Source organism: Canis lupus, chromosome 9 (assembly GCF_048164855.1).
Source record: "Canis lupus baileyi chromosome 9, mCanLup2.hap1, whole genome shotgun sequence".
NCBI classification, from domain to species: Eukaryota; Metazoa; Chordata; class Mammalia; order Carnivora; family Canidae; genus Canis; species Canis lupus.
In genome coordinates this window covers 36,969,821-36,984,852 of record NC_132846.1, presented here as the reverse complement: position 1 = coordinate 36,984,852, position 15,032 = coordinate 36,969,821, and the positions used below count along the sequence as shown (strand labels likewise).

The 15,032-nt window shown below is 33.7% G+C and overlaps 1 protein-coding gene across 7 annotated transcripts in view; it reads left to right on the top strand.

Annotated features, from left to right (window-relative positions):
* Nucleotides 1-15,032, top strand: part of C9H14orf39 (chromosome 9 C14orf39 homolog) — an 81,723-nt gene that overhangs the window by 34,430 nt on the left and 32,261 nt on the right. For all 7 annotated transcript variants that reach the window (XM_072838820.1, XM_072838819.1, XM_072838816.1 and 4 more), the window contains 4 exons: nucleotides 4,917-4,975; nucleotides 6,083-6,261; nucleotides 8,283-8,421; nucleotides 12,998-13,055. In XM_072838820.1, coding sequence (XP_072694921.1) covers nucleotides 4,917-4,975; nucleotides 6,083-6,261; nucleotides 8,283-8,421; nucleotides 12,998-13,055 — 435 coding nt within the window. The remainder of the gene's footprint in view (nucleotides 1-4,916; nucleotides 4,976-6,082; nucleotides 6,262-8,282; nucleotides 8,422-12,997; nucleotides 13,056-15,032) is intronic.

Genomic DNA, 15,032 nt, shown 5'->3' with positions numbered 1-15,032 from the left:
TAGATCCTTTACATCTTTGGTTAGGTTTATTCCTAGGTATCTTATGCTTTTGGGTGCAATTGTAAATGGGATTGACTCCTTAATTTCTCTTTCTTCAGTCTCATTGTTAGTGTATAGAAATGCCACTGACTTCTGGGCATTGATTTTATATCCTGCCACGCTACCGAATTGCTGTATGAGTTCTAGCAATCTTGGGGTGGAGACTTTTGGGTTTTCTATGTAGAGTATCATGTCATCGGCGAAGAGGGAGAGTTTGACTTCTTCTTTGCCAATTTGAATGCCTTTAATGTCTTTTTGTTGTCTGATTGCTGAGGCTAGGACTTCCAGTACTATGTTGAACAGCAGTGGTGAGAGTGGACATCCCTGTCTTGTTCCTGATCTTAGGGGAAAGGCTCCCAGTGCTTCCCCATTGAGAATGATATTTGCTGTGGGCAAAGAAACAAACAATCCAATCATGAAATGGGCAAAAGACATGAAGAGAAATCTCACAGAGGAAGACATAGACATGGCCAACATGCATATGAGAAAATGCTCTGCATCCCTTGCCATCAGGGAAATACAAATCAAAACCACAATGAGATACCACCTCACACCAGTGAGAATGGGGAAAATTAACAAGGCAGGAAACAACAAATGTTGGAGAGGATGCGGAGAAAAGGGAACCCTCATACACTGTTGGTGGGAATGTGAACTGGTGCAGCCACTCTGGAAAACTGTGTGGAGATTCCTCAAACAGTTAAAAATATACCTGCCCTACGACCCAGCAATTGCACTGTTGGGGATTTACCCCAAAGATACAAATGCAATGAAACGCCAGGACACCTGCACCCCGATGTTTATAGCAGCAATGGCCACGATAGCCAAACTGTGGAAGGAGCCTCGGTGTCCAACGAAAGATGAATGGATAAAGAAGATGTGGTTTATGTATACAATGGAATATTACTCAGCTATTAGAAATGACAAATACCCACCATTTGCTTCAACGTGGATGGAACTGGAGGGTATTATGCTGAGTGAAGTAAGTCAGTCGGAGAAGGACAAACATTATATGTTCTCATTCATTTGGGGAATATAAATAATAGTGAAAGGGAATATAAGGGAAGGGAGAAGAAATGTGTGGGAAATATCAGAAAGGGAGACAGAACGTAAAGACTGCTAACTCTGGGAAACGAACTAGGGGTGGTAGAAGGGGAGGAGGGCGGGGGGTGGGAGTGAATGGGTGACGGGCACTGGGGGTTATTCTGTATGTTAGTAAATTGAACACCAATAAAAAATAAATTAAAAAAAATACTAGCAAACCAAATCCAGCAGTACATTAAAAGAACCATTCACCACTATCAAGTGGGATTTATTTCTGAGTTGCAAGGGTGGTTGAATATTCACAAATCAATCAAAGTGATACATCACATTAATAAAAGAAAGGTAAGAACCATACGATTTCAATAGATGCAGAAAAAGCAGTTGACAAAGTACAACATCCATTCATGATAAAAACCCTTAACAAAATGGATTTAGAGGGAACATACCTCAACATAATAAAGTCCATATACAAAAAACCCACAGCTAAAATCATCCTTAAAGGGGAAAAGCAGAGCCTTTTCTCTATGGTCAGAAACAAGACAGGGATGTCTACTCTCATCAGTTTTATTCAACATAATACTGCAAGTCCTAGCCACAGCAGTCAGACAACAAAAAGAAATAAAAGGCAGCCAGATCAGCAGGGGAGAAGTAAAATTTTCATGATTTGCAGATGACATGATATTCTATATAGAAAACCTGAAAGACTCCACCAAAAAACTGCTAGAACTGATAACATGAATTCAGTAGAGTCATAGAATGTAAAATCAACATACAGAAATCTGTTTCATTTCTATATGCTAATAATGAAGCAGCAGAAGGAGTAATTAAGGAATCAATCCTATTTATAATTGTGCCCAAACTGTAAGATACCTAGGAATAAACCTAACTAAAGAGGTGAAAGACTTGTATTCTGAAAACTGTAAAACACTGATAAAGAAATTGAAGATGACACAAGGAAATGGAAAAACATTCCATGCTCATGGATTGGAAGAACAAATACTGTTAAAGTGTGTACATTACCCAAAGCAATCCATATACATATGATGCGATCTTTATCAAAATACCACCAGCATTTTTCACAGAGCTAGAACAAATAATCCAAAATTTGTATGGAACCACAAAAAACCCTGAATAGCCAAAGCAACCTTGAAAAGCAAAGCTGGAGGCATCACAATTCCAGATTTCAGCTTATATTACAAAGCTGTAGTGATCAAGACGGTAGGTACTAGCACAAAAACAGACATGTAGGTCAGTGGAACAGAGTAGAAAACCCAGAAATGAACCCACAGTTAAATGGTCAATTAATCTTTGTCAATGCAGGAAAGAATATCCAATGGAAAGAAGACAGTTTCTTCAACAAAAGGTGTTAGGAAAACTAGACAGCCGTATGCAAAAGAATGAACTGGACTATTTTCTTAAACCATACATAAAAATAAATTCAAGATGAATGAAAGAGCTAAATGTGAGATAGTAAACCATTAAAATCCTAGAGGATAACAGTAACCTCTGACATTGGCCATAGCAACTTCTTACTAGATACATCTCCTGAGGCAAGGGAAACAAAAGCAAAAATGAAGTCTTGGGACCTCACCAAAATAAAAAGTTTTTGAAGGAAACAAAATCAACAAAACTGGTATCTGATGGTTACCAGAGAAGAGGGAGGTGGGGGGATTGGTTAAATAGGTGATGGGAATTAAGGCATGCACTTTTGATGAGGAACAGATGTTGTTTGTAAATGTTGAATCACTAAATTGCACACCTGAAACTAATATTACACTGTGTTAACTAACTGGAGTTCAAATAAAAACTTAAAAAATAAGGGGCACCTGGGTGGCTCAGTTGGTTAAGTGTCTACTTGTGGCTCAGGTCATGATCCCAGGACCCTGGGATGGAGCCCACATCGGGTTCCCTGCTCCAAGGAGAGCCTGCTTCTCCCTCTCCCTCTGCCTGCTGCTCCCCTTACTTGTGTTCTCTCTCTCTCAAATAAATAAATAAAATCTTTAAAAAAACTGGCTCATTTTGGCAGTAGAAAATTCTGTAAATGTATATTCAGAATGGTCTTAAACTATTTCTATTTCTCTCACTCTCAATATAATATTCAACCAGTATAATGTGCTTGTTCCATGTAGATGGATTTTTTTCCTGCTGTCTTCTGGAATAATTATATCTTACCTGCCCCAAGTGATTTGTTCCACCTGTTCATAATCCTCTGTATATACTAAGCTGATAAAATGTCAAAGGAGGAATGGCTGTTTTCTAGGAACAGTGCACCCCTAATACAGATAAGTGGGGAAATGCATAGTCTAGCTACCATTCAACATATATGGTAAGGCTTCATACCCAAAAGGGCGAGTAATTATATGAGGAGAAAAAAAGGACTCTTCAACAATCTCCAAGTCTGTTTTTTGAGGAAGTTAATATGTGGTAAAAATAATAGTTGTGACTTAAATGCAACAGGCAAAACTACAAAGCTTTCAGATGATCAAATAGAAAAACATCTATTCTAGGTAGGAAAGAATTTGCTAAATAAGAATTTAAAAAAAAATTAAAAAGCCCAATCATAAATGAAAGGTTGATAAATTTGGCTATATAAAACTTAGGAATTTCTGTTCATCAAAAGACATTATAAAAAGCATGGAAGATGAAGATATATTTTCAACACATAAACCTGTCAAAGAACTGGTTTCCAAAAAAGTATAAAGAACTACAAACCAAAAAGAAAAAGCCCAATTAGAAATGTGTGCAAAATATGCAAATAGGCATTTAATATGTAGAAACTCATGGCAAATAAACACATGAAAAGATGCTCAGCAAATTAGGAAACTAAAAAATAAAACCACAGTGAATTATTACACATCCAACAGATTAACAAATTCAGAAAATCTGACAATACTAAGTATTGATAGGAATATAGGAATATAGGAACATGATAACTCTCATAGCTATTGGGAGGAACTCTCGTTTATAAATGACTATATGTTGAGACTGTATCTAAATTATAATTAGAGCTAATAGTTTGGTGAAATTGAATGAGTTCCTTAGGTAACTTGGGATGACTGGGTACCACAACAAAAATTGATAGTTTGGAAACTAAGCTTTGGAGAATATTTTAAAATTTGGCAAAATGTAAGATAGACACACTTTATGCCTTGTAATTCTACTCCTAGGTATATACCTGGAGAAATGCAACTACATACATACCAGTATATATAAAGTATATATAAAGGAATGTTCATATCATTACTGTTTGCAATAGTCTCAAAGTAGAAACACCCCAAATGTCCATTTGCTGATAGAATAGATAAATGTGTTGTGTTTGTACAATGGAATACTTTACATCAATACAAGTAAGCAAACTATGTCTATATCAAACAATACAGATGAATTTCACAAGCCTATGCTGAACAAAAAAAAGCAAGACAAAGAATACCTGTGTTACTGTTTCATCATGTAACATTTCAAAACAGGAAAAAAAAACTGTATTACTTAGATGATAAAACTATATAAAGCAAATCAAGGAAATAATCTTCACAGAAGTCAGGATAGTGATGACTGCTGAGGGGGATGATATAAGGAATATGGGCCTTTTGAAGTATGTGTGATGTTCTGTTTCTTTATCTGGGTGGTGGTTACATGGGTATTCTCTATAATTTTCTTTATTAAAATGTTCATATGGGTTTTATTCTTTTATCTGTATGTATTGGGTTAAGCTGCATGAAATTGCTATTTTTGTAGGTCAAAGACAGTTAAACATTGGAAATTTCTTATTGTTCATGTGTTTTATTTACAATAAAATTGCCAAAAGCAATAATAGTTTGTTCTCGTATAACAAACAGATGCTGAGTGTGAAGTTAAAGGGACAGTAAGACAATTGAGAGAATCAAAATGTACACATGTAAGTCAAATGTTTGGTTTCTAATTCCTAAGCAAAATATTCCAATTTAAAATATTGTTTCCACTTTAATTTCAGATTAAGTTTAAGGAAGATTATATATGTGAGATATACATGTTATTAGGGTAGTAATCAAGCTCCTGTGGTGTCAAAGCTTCTATCCCTTAGATAAGTTTTAGATTAAAAAATGAAGCCACAAAAAGTTACCATGAAAATATACAAAAAGAGTTGTCACTAATATTTGACTGTATATATTGACACCACAACTAAATCACAGCTGAAGAAAACAATTTTGTTAAAATTGAATGATTTTCTAAGGCAGTTCAAGACCAGTGGTTGCCACAGAAATATCTTCAAGATATTTTTCAGTAATGGAAACCTTCAATGATAGATGTAGAAACAATGTATATTGACTTACTAAGTAGCTACCAAGGGTTAAATCAAGACTAATGACATAGTAGAATTCTGCTCAAGAAATGCAGGTAAAAAGAACATTATAAATTTTTTTGGTAGACCCAAATTTTTTCTGAAATAGGATTTAGTATAGCAAACATATTTGAGAAATCATATTCCTACCCTACAAAATGATATAAAGGAAAATTAGTATTCAAGTGCTCAACGTTTGCAGAGAGAGTAAATATAATGAATCTGTAAGGACAAAAAAGTACAAAACACAGCCAATGAGAATAAGATTGCTCAGAAGTAAATTACTTTTTCCATTTAAGGAGATATCATTCACAATTCCTGAGCCAGAGCATGATGTGGAAATTAAAAAAAAAAAAAATCATTCCCAACCATTTTTCTTCATCAATTTGAGTATGTTCTGATTATCATTTACTTTTTTCAGGTAGCGGTAAGGGAGGTGGAGCTGGGAAGAAAAGAAAAATTAGAAAATTAAAAAATAATTATTTTTCCATATTTTGTACAATTATATTTTGGTATTACTTTTATCAGTTATTTTTATTTTACTTATTTTGTCTATGAAATGATAACATCATAGATTAATATGGTGTTTTCTACCTCATTTTTACGTATGTGAATTTGTTAATGTAATAACATTCTTTTTAAAAAATAACAGTTTTATAGTTTTCTGTTATTTTAAATTTTCAGGTTATATGTGCAGAACATTTTGGGAAGCCAATAGAAAATAATAGTGATGAAGTAGAAGAAAGGGCTGAGAATCTTCCACAAACTCCAGAAATTCCTATATTTTTAAGAACTCCTGAAGCTGTGAAAACACCTGAATATTTGGAGAAATTATTGTTCCCTAAAACTCCCTCTTTTGAAATGTAGGATTTTAATTAATACTTATAATTAAAGAATCTATATATATATTGAGCCAATATTATATAAATAATTGATAGGAGTAGTAAAATGTCTAGTTCCTGTAACTTTAAAAACTTTTATTATGGAATATTTCAAATACACAAAGGAGAGAGAGGCTAGCATAATGAACATCCATGTACCTATTATCCTGTTTAAACAATTAACATTTTGCCATTCTTGTTTCATAGAACCTCTTCCCCATTTTTTCTGCATGTAGCTGAAGATGGCATAAATTCTGAGTACTTATCTAGTGGGCAATACTGTATACATTTAAGATTTTCCAAAGGATAAAAAAATACAGAAAAATTAAATGTCAAGCTAAAAAGCTATAATCATGTATGGTAGATTGTGGACATTATTGAATAATGTTCCAGCTGTCATTTTTCCTTATGTTGTAGTGTGTAAAGCAAGAATTGCCACCTGTTAAGTTACCTTGGTAGGCAGAAGTATCTCTAACCCAATTATTTAACTTTGGAAACCACAGATTTGTGGTTTACAGCCAAGAGAATAGGCTGCATTTAACCTTTTTGTTAGTTTAATCCCTTTAAAACTATAAACTTTAAGATTTTTAAAAAGATCTTATTTATTTATTCATGAGAGCACACAGAGAGAGAGAGAGGCAGAGACACAGGCAGAGGGAGAAGCAGGCTCCATGCAGGGAGCCTGATGTGGGACTCAATCCCGGGTCTCCAGGATCACACCGTGGGCCGAAGGCAGGCACTAAATCGCTGAGCCACCCAGGGATCCCAAAGATTCTTTTAAAACACATGTCAAACAGATTCCTCTTCAGAAATCTCTTACCCATGTTCTACTTCTGCATTTTAAATTGCTAGTAAGAGTTTTATATATATGAAAGTCATGCTGTGGTCTCACATACAATATATTCAAAGTGGAACCCATCAAATATAAGAACTGTAAAAGGATATGGCAGCCATATGCTAAAATCTCTATTTATGAAAAAAAAAATAAAATCTCTATTTATGGATGAGAGAACTGATCTGCATCTAAATATTTTATAAATATTGCTTGGGCAGCCTGGGTGGCTCAGTGGTTTAGCACCGCCTTTGGCCCAGGGTCTGATCCTGGAGACCCAGGATCGAGTCCCACATCAGGCTCCCTGCATGGAGTCTGCTTCTCCCTCTGTCTGTGTTTCTGCCTCTACCCCCAACTCTCTTTCTGTCTCTGTCTCTGTCTCTCTCTCTGTCTCTGATGAATAAATGAATAAAGTATTTAAAAATATATTTTATAAATATTGCTCATTTAATATTCACAACTTTATGAGATGTAAATACATTATGCTTATTTTATAGAAGAGGAAACAATCCCAGGTGATACAACTTGTCAGTAATTGAGTTGAAATTCAAACTCAGGCAGCTCTATCTCCAGAATTCATGTATTTAGCCACTCTATTCTCTAATTATTTTTCCCAAATAATTTTATAGTTTAACTTCCTTATGCAATAATATATAATAGCTGACTCCTCATCAAGACTATAACCTTGTAATTGACACTCAAGATCTTGGAGACAGTATAGCCTCAAAGTTAAGAGCTTGGACTTTGAATCTGGATTGTTGAATTCAAATCCCAATTCTGGCACTTAAATTTCTTGAGAGAAAGTCATTTAACCTTCCTAGATTTCAGAATTTTCTTTTGTAAAATGGAGATGGGAATAATAGTACCAATTTCATAGAGTTACTGTGAGGAATAAGTACGTTAATGCCAGTGGAGATATCTAGAAGAGAGCCTGACAGTATATTCTCAGTTGGAATTGATTTTTATTTCGTAATTGATTGTTCTACTTTAACATTATTCTCCACCTCAAGCCATCTTTTTCTCAAGAGGTTTGTCACTTCAATAACTATTCCCTCCCTTTCACTGCTGTGCTAATTCTTACTTCTGTGCTATTGCTTATGGTGCTTACCAGCCTGCAATATTTAGTAATATATTTTTAACATTTTAATTATTTTTTATTTTTCTGTAACAGAAATAGAAATATAATTCCTGAAGGTCAAACACAAAAGGAATCCCCTGGATTTTCTTTTCTTATGAATTATACTTCTAGATCTCCTGGATTGAATTTATTTGATTCTACCATATTTGATTCAGAAATCTCATCAGATCAGGTAATGTGAGAAGTTAAAATTTTATTTCTAACAAACTGTACACTGGAACCTCAAGTAATATTTGTTTAAGAGGGAGAGAGCACACACATACACACACACACAAACGGGTAGGGAGGGGCAGAGGGAGAAAGAAGGAATTTTTCTTTTTTAAGATGTATTTATGAGAGAGAAGGGGCAGAGGGGGAGGGAGATAATCTTAAGCAGACTCTCCACTGAGTGTGGAGCTCTGTTTGAGACTCCATATCACGACCCTGAGATCATGACCTGAGTGGAAACCAATAGTTGGAGGCTTCATTGACTGAGCCACCCAGATGCCCCTCAAGTAATTTCTTTAGTATCAAACTGTTTGGGACAGAGTACAAAGCAGAGGCAATTTTAAAAAAGATTTTATTTATTTATTCATGACAGACACAGAGAGAGAGAAGCAGAGACACAGGCAGAGGGAAAAGCAGGCTCCATGCAGGGAACCTGATGCAGGACTCGATCCCGGGTATCCAGGATCAAGCCCTGGGTTGAAGGCAGCACTAAACCACTGAGCCACCCAGGCTGCCCAGCAGAGGCAACTTTTTAAAAAAGATTCTGAGTATGGATAGTGTGGCAGAATTCCCCCATTATGTTGTTTTGAACTTCAGGTGCCTTCAGTTGATATCTGTTGATAAAAAAAGCAATTTCAGGATAGGGAGGACTTAAATTGCAGTTAAAGGGCAGTTTAAAATTAATTTGGCTTTATAGTTCATGTGCCTAACTTCTAAATGAACTTTGCACATTCTTATTGTGAAAAATTCTCCAGGTTATATGTGTATGTACATAGCAACATTATTAGTTAATAAAAGACCTAATTTTCTTCTAATAGTGATTTCTGTTATACAGTGATAAAACAGTCAAGTGCTTATTTCTATATTTGGCAATTGAAACTGAAAGTTAAGATGTGCTTTATTTGATCAGTAGAGACAGCATGGTGTAGTGGCTAAGACTAGACTCTGATGCCACACTAGTTGAGTGTGTACAGGATGTAGGATTTTGAGTACATAGCTCTCCGTTTCTCGTCTGTAACATGGAAATAAGAACTTTTATCTATTGGTTTTATGGATATTGAATGAGTTTATATGCATAAAGCCTTAGAAAAATTCTACCCACTTAATAATGCTAATGTATGTAGCAGTGTAATATAATAAGTATTGTATTTTTGTTGCTCATTTAAATTAGTCACATTTAGCTAATTTTAGTGAATTAAAATATTTTATTCCTACACCCCTCACATTATATTAAATTGTTGAAATTATAAGTTTATTAATGGTTGATATAGTACTATACATTTCATAGCATTTCATGTCTTCAATTTTTTCCCAATTTTTATTTCAAAGCTTATTTTAAAACCAGGTAATTCCCAGAAGGTATGTGCTGGGTATAAAAAAAGTAGAATATAGTTAGACAATTACCATTTACAATATTAACTTTATTTATTTATTTATTTTTTCAATATTAACTTTAATATAAAATACATATATGTAACATTAACAGGAAACATGTACATATGGATAAAGCAAACCACAAAAATTACTAAAAACTTATTGAGTGCATGGAGAGACATACCAAGTAGATAGATGGGAATAAAATACTGTAAATATGTATTTCTTCCCAAAATAATTTATAAATGTAATCCAGTTCTAATCTAATTGGGATCCTGGCAAGATGGTTCAACTTTAACTTTTTGTTTTGTTTTACTTTGTAGTAGTGTTGGGGTGGGGAATGAGATTGGCAGATAATTGCTAAGTTTCCTGGTCAAGCATAATCAAGAAAATGTTCAAATTAAGATTGGCAATAATTAAAATGGAATTCTAAAAAAACCCCATTAACCCAAAATAAAGCAGAGAATTAATAAAGTAACAAGACACAGAGAAAGCAAACAGAATACAAACAGTAAAATGTTAGACCAAAATATGAGGTTTTAATAATCACATTAACTATAAATGGGCTAAACACTCCATTAAAGGTGGAGATTTTAAGAGTGGATCAAAAAGCATGACCTAACTATAAGCTATCAATAAGAAACACACTTTATTTTTTATTTTTTCAAGTTTTTATTTAAATTCCAGTTAACATGCAGTGTAATATTAATTTCAGGGTAGAATTTAGTGATTCATCACTTTTACATACAACACCCAGTGCTCATCACAGTAAGTGCTCTCCTTCGCACCCATAAAACTTTCACTATTTGCAAATGATATGATACACACACACACACACACACACACACTGGAATATTAATCAGTCACTAAAAAGAATGAAATCTTGCCATGTGCAATGATATGGTTGGAACCAGAGGGTATTATGCTAAGCGAAATAAGTCAATCAGAGAAAGACAAGTAGGATTTCATTCAAATGTAGAATTTAGGAAACAAAACAGATGAACATGGGGAAGAGAAGAAAAAATAAAGATAACAGAGAGGGAAGAAAACTATAAGAAACTCTTAACAATCAGGAACAAACAGTGTTGCTAGAGAGGAGATGGGTGGGGGGATGGAGTAAATGGGTGATGGGCATTAAAAAGGGCACTTGTAATGAGCACTGGGTGTTATATGTAAGTGATGAAGCAGTAAGTTCTACACCTGAAACTCATACTGTGGTTAACTAACTGCAATATAAGTAAAATCTTGAAAGTAAAAAAAGTAAATGGAAAGAAAAAGATATATAAAAAAACTATAAGAAGGTAAAATGGCTATACTTATATGATTTTAGGTAATCTTCAAGGCAAGGAATATTGCTAGATATAAAGAAGGAGATTTCTTAAGGATAAAGGGGCCAGTTCTTAAGGAAGATATAATAATGACAAATGTGTATATGCCTAATAATAGCTTCAAAATACAGAAACAAATGAAAAGCAGACAATAAGTAATACAATGATATGTAATAGCAATGTAATGGGACAGATTGTAGCTATCAATGTGATGAACATAGCATAATATATAAACATAGCATAATATATAAACTTGTCAATTCACGAAGTTGTATACCAAAAACTAATGTAACATTGTATGTCAACTATACTAGAAAAAAAGTACAGAAACAAAAATTGACCAAATTAAAGGGAGAAATAGAAAAAAAAACACAAACTTGTGTGGAGATTTCTAGTACTCTTCTCTCAAAAATTGATTGAATTACACAACATAATCAATAAAGATCTATAAAATCTGAACACCACCACCAATTCCCTTGACCTAACTGACATGTAGAGAATACCAACCACATCCAGCAATAGCAGCTTATATGGGCATGTCTTATTTTATTATACTTTGAAAATACTGCTTTTTTTTTTAATAAATTGAAAGTTTGTGGCAAACCTCTGCCAAGCAAGTCTACTGGCATCATTTTTCCAACAGCATTATCTCACCTTGTATCTCTGTGTCACATTTTGGTAATTGTCACAATATTTGAAACTCTTTCATTATATTTGTTATGGAGTTCTGTGGTCAGTGATTAAAACTCACTGAAAGCTCAGATGAAGGTTAGCATTTTTTTTTAGCAAAATGTATTTTAAAATATTAAGTATGTGCATTTAAGACATGATGCTGTTGCACACTTAATAGTATGGTGTAAACGTAACTTTTTTTTAAAATTTTTTTTAAATTTTTATTTATTTATTTATTCATGATAGTCACAGAGAGAGAGAGAGAGGCAGAGACACAGGCAGAGGGAGAAGCAGGCTCCATGCACGGGGAGCCTGATGTGGGATTCGATCCCGGGTCTCCAGGATCACGCCCTGGGCCAAAGGCAGGCGCCAAACCGCTGCGCCACCCAGGGATCCCGTAAACGTAACTTTTATATGCATTGGGAGACCAAAAAATTCATTTGATCTCCTTTATTGTGTATTCACATTTTTGTGGTGATCTGGAACCAAATTTGTAATATTTCTGAGGTGTGCCTGTATATTCTTTTCAAGTGCTGCTGGTACATTCACCAAGACCATATTCTGGGCCATAAAATAAGTCATAATAAATTTCAAAGGATTGAAATCACAAGAATATGTTCTCTGCCCACAATATAACTAAATTAGAAATCAATAATAACAGAGAAGAAAAATTGTAAATAATTAGGCCATGGATCAAAGAAGAAATCATGAGAAAAATTAGAAAAGATTTTGAAATGAATGATTATGAAAATTCAGTATATCAAAATTGAAGAATGTTGGCAAAACCAGAACAAAACCATAGCTTTAAATAATTTAATTATTTTAAGTAATTCAATTAATAGAAAAGTCTTAAATAAGTAATTAGGTTTTTACCTTGAAAATCTAGAAAAATAAGAACAAAGTAAACCCAATGTAAATATAATGAAAAAATAAGATAAAAGAAATGAATTAAATAGAAAATGAGCCTTATTTTACTATAAGCAAATGATAGGTTTTAAAGATAGGTCTCTTTTTTTAAAGTACAGTAGTATGCTATAGGCTCTTATCATTTTGTCTATATTTATTATGCTAATTAGAAGAACCAGGCTTTATAGTCAAATATAAATGCCATATATATACTGTTCTACTGACTTCATGAGTAATAATGAATGAAAATTATTTTTTCAGTTTAGTGAACATAATTCCGCAGGAAATTTAAACCTTCTCTCATCACAACAAGAAATTGGTAAGTGATTTGAAGTTTGCTGCATATAAAAAACATGTTAATTTCTCCACTTTTTATTTAGTTTGCCTCTGATTTTCTCAGGCCCTCAGTTTATTCTTTTAAAATTGTTACTTCTGCAACACTCACTAATTATTTCTGGTAGCAATTTAACTTCTTTTCTCACTACTCCACCAAATTCTCCAGTATTACTAGTGACTTAACAATTATTAAACATTATGGGAATCTTGTGTTTATTATCATATTTACTATCTTTGCAGCATTTAATGTAGTTGACTATTCTCATCTTTCTGAAGTTTATAGATTTCCTCTGATCTCTTTGGTGCTTACTTTTTATTGGATCTTCTTTCTTCTTTTGTCCTATGATTAATTCAACATATAAATATATATATATATGTGTGTGTGTGTATACATATAGTATATTTTATATCCAGTATAAAAATATTTATGTTTTTATATTTTAAATGTATGTGTATATACATATAGTATATTTTATATTTGGCTCTGGTCATAGAATAGTGGACAAGAATGAAAAATTCTAATGGGGTTTTTGTTCTGGTGGGAGAAACTGAAAGTAGAAAAATGATTATATGTCAGGTGCATGAAACAGCAGTTGATAAGGGTTTGAATAGGCAGTTGGATCCATACATTACAACTTTTAATCTAATATTAGATTTACTTAGGTTTATAGAAAGATACAAAATAGGTAATAACAGCATTTATGGCATCTTAATCTCACCAGCCCACCAGCTCCCCAAATTATAAGGTTTCATTTGTCACCTCACTCACACGGGACATGTTCGGCTACTATGGACAAAAGGTATGGTGCATGTAGGTCACCTTGAACTCATCTCATCTACTTCAAGTGCAGTCCCTCACAGTACACTAGGAAGATACAACATTATACATTTATTTTAATTCTGTATTTTCTAAGAAAATAGTGCTGTGAGAAATAAGACTTCAAGATCATTCTTCCAGGTGGTCTTGAATGAGTGCAGGCTTGATGTTACCTCTTTACTTACTGGTGGTGATAAATATTATTAAGAAAAGTGAAACAGAGTAAAGGAAATAGGGAGTACTTGGATTGGGAAGGTGATTGTGATACAAGAGAGTAAGGGAAGGCATCACTGAAAGGCATTGAGCAAAGACCAGAAGGAAGTGCCAGGTACAACCTACTAGGATAAGTGTTCTAGGCAGTGGATGCAAAGGTCTTGAGATGGGAGCATGCTCAGTATGTTCATTGAATTGAGGGTAAATTAGTGGAATCAAGTAAGAAAGGACAAACTCATAAGAGATTAAATCAGAAAGGTTGGAGGGAGAGCAAACCATATGGGGCCCTAAGACAATTAAGAACTTTGGGTTTTTCTCCTAAGTGAGATGGGAAGCTTATTGGAGAGTTTTGAGCAAAGGACCGAAGTGATTTAATAGGTTTTAAGAGAATTATTTAGCTGCTATATGGAGAATAGACTGTATGGAAACAAGGGTGTAATCAGGGAGATTGATAGGTAACTAAAATAATATGTGTGAGAATTAATGATGGCAAGGATAGTGGTAGTGGAAGTGGTGAGAAGTGGTCAGATCTGGTTATTAAGGGTTCTTTTTTTTATTTTTTTATTTTATTTATTTTATTTTTATTTTTTTTCCTGAAGATAAAGTTGTATGGATTTGCTTATGGACCAGATGTTAGGTATAAAGGAAAGAAATAAAGATAATATGAAGATTTTGACATGAGTAACTATAAAATGGAAATGTCATTTATTGGAATATGGAAGGCCATACATTAGAGATTGACAGGAGCTGGAAGTTTAGTTTTGGAACTGTTAACAACTGAAAAGCCTATAATATTAGATAGCTAAGTAAAAGTAAAGTAGGAAATTGTATATATGAATCTGGAATTCAGCGGTGTGGAAACATAAATTTTGGAATTATCATAAATGGCATGTAATGCTTTGAGACCAGAATGTATCTACCAATTGTAGA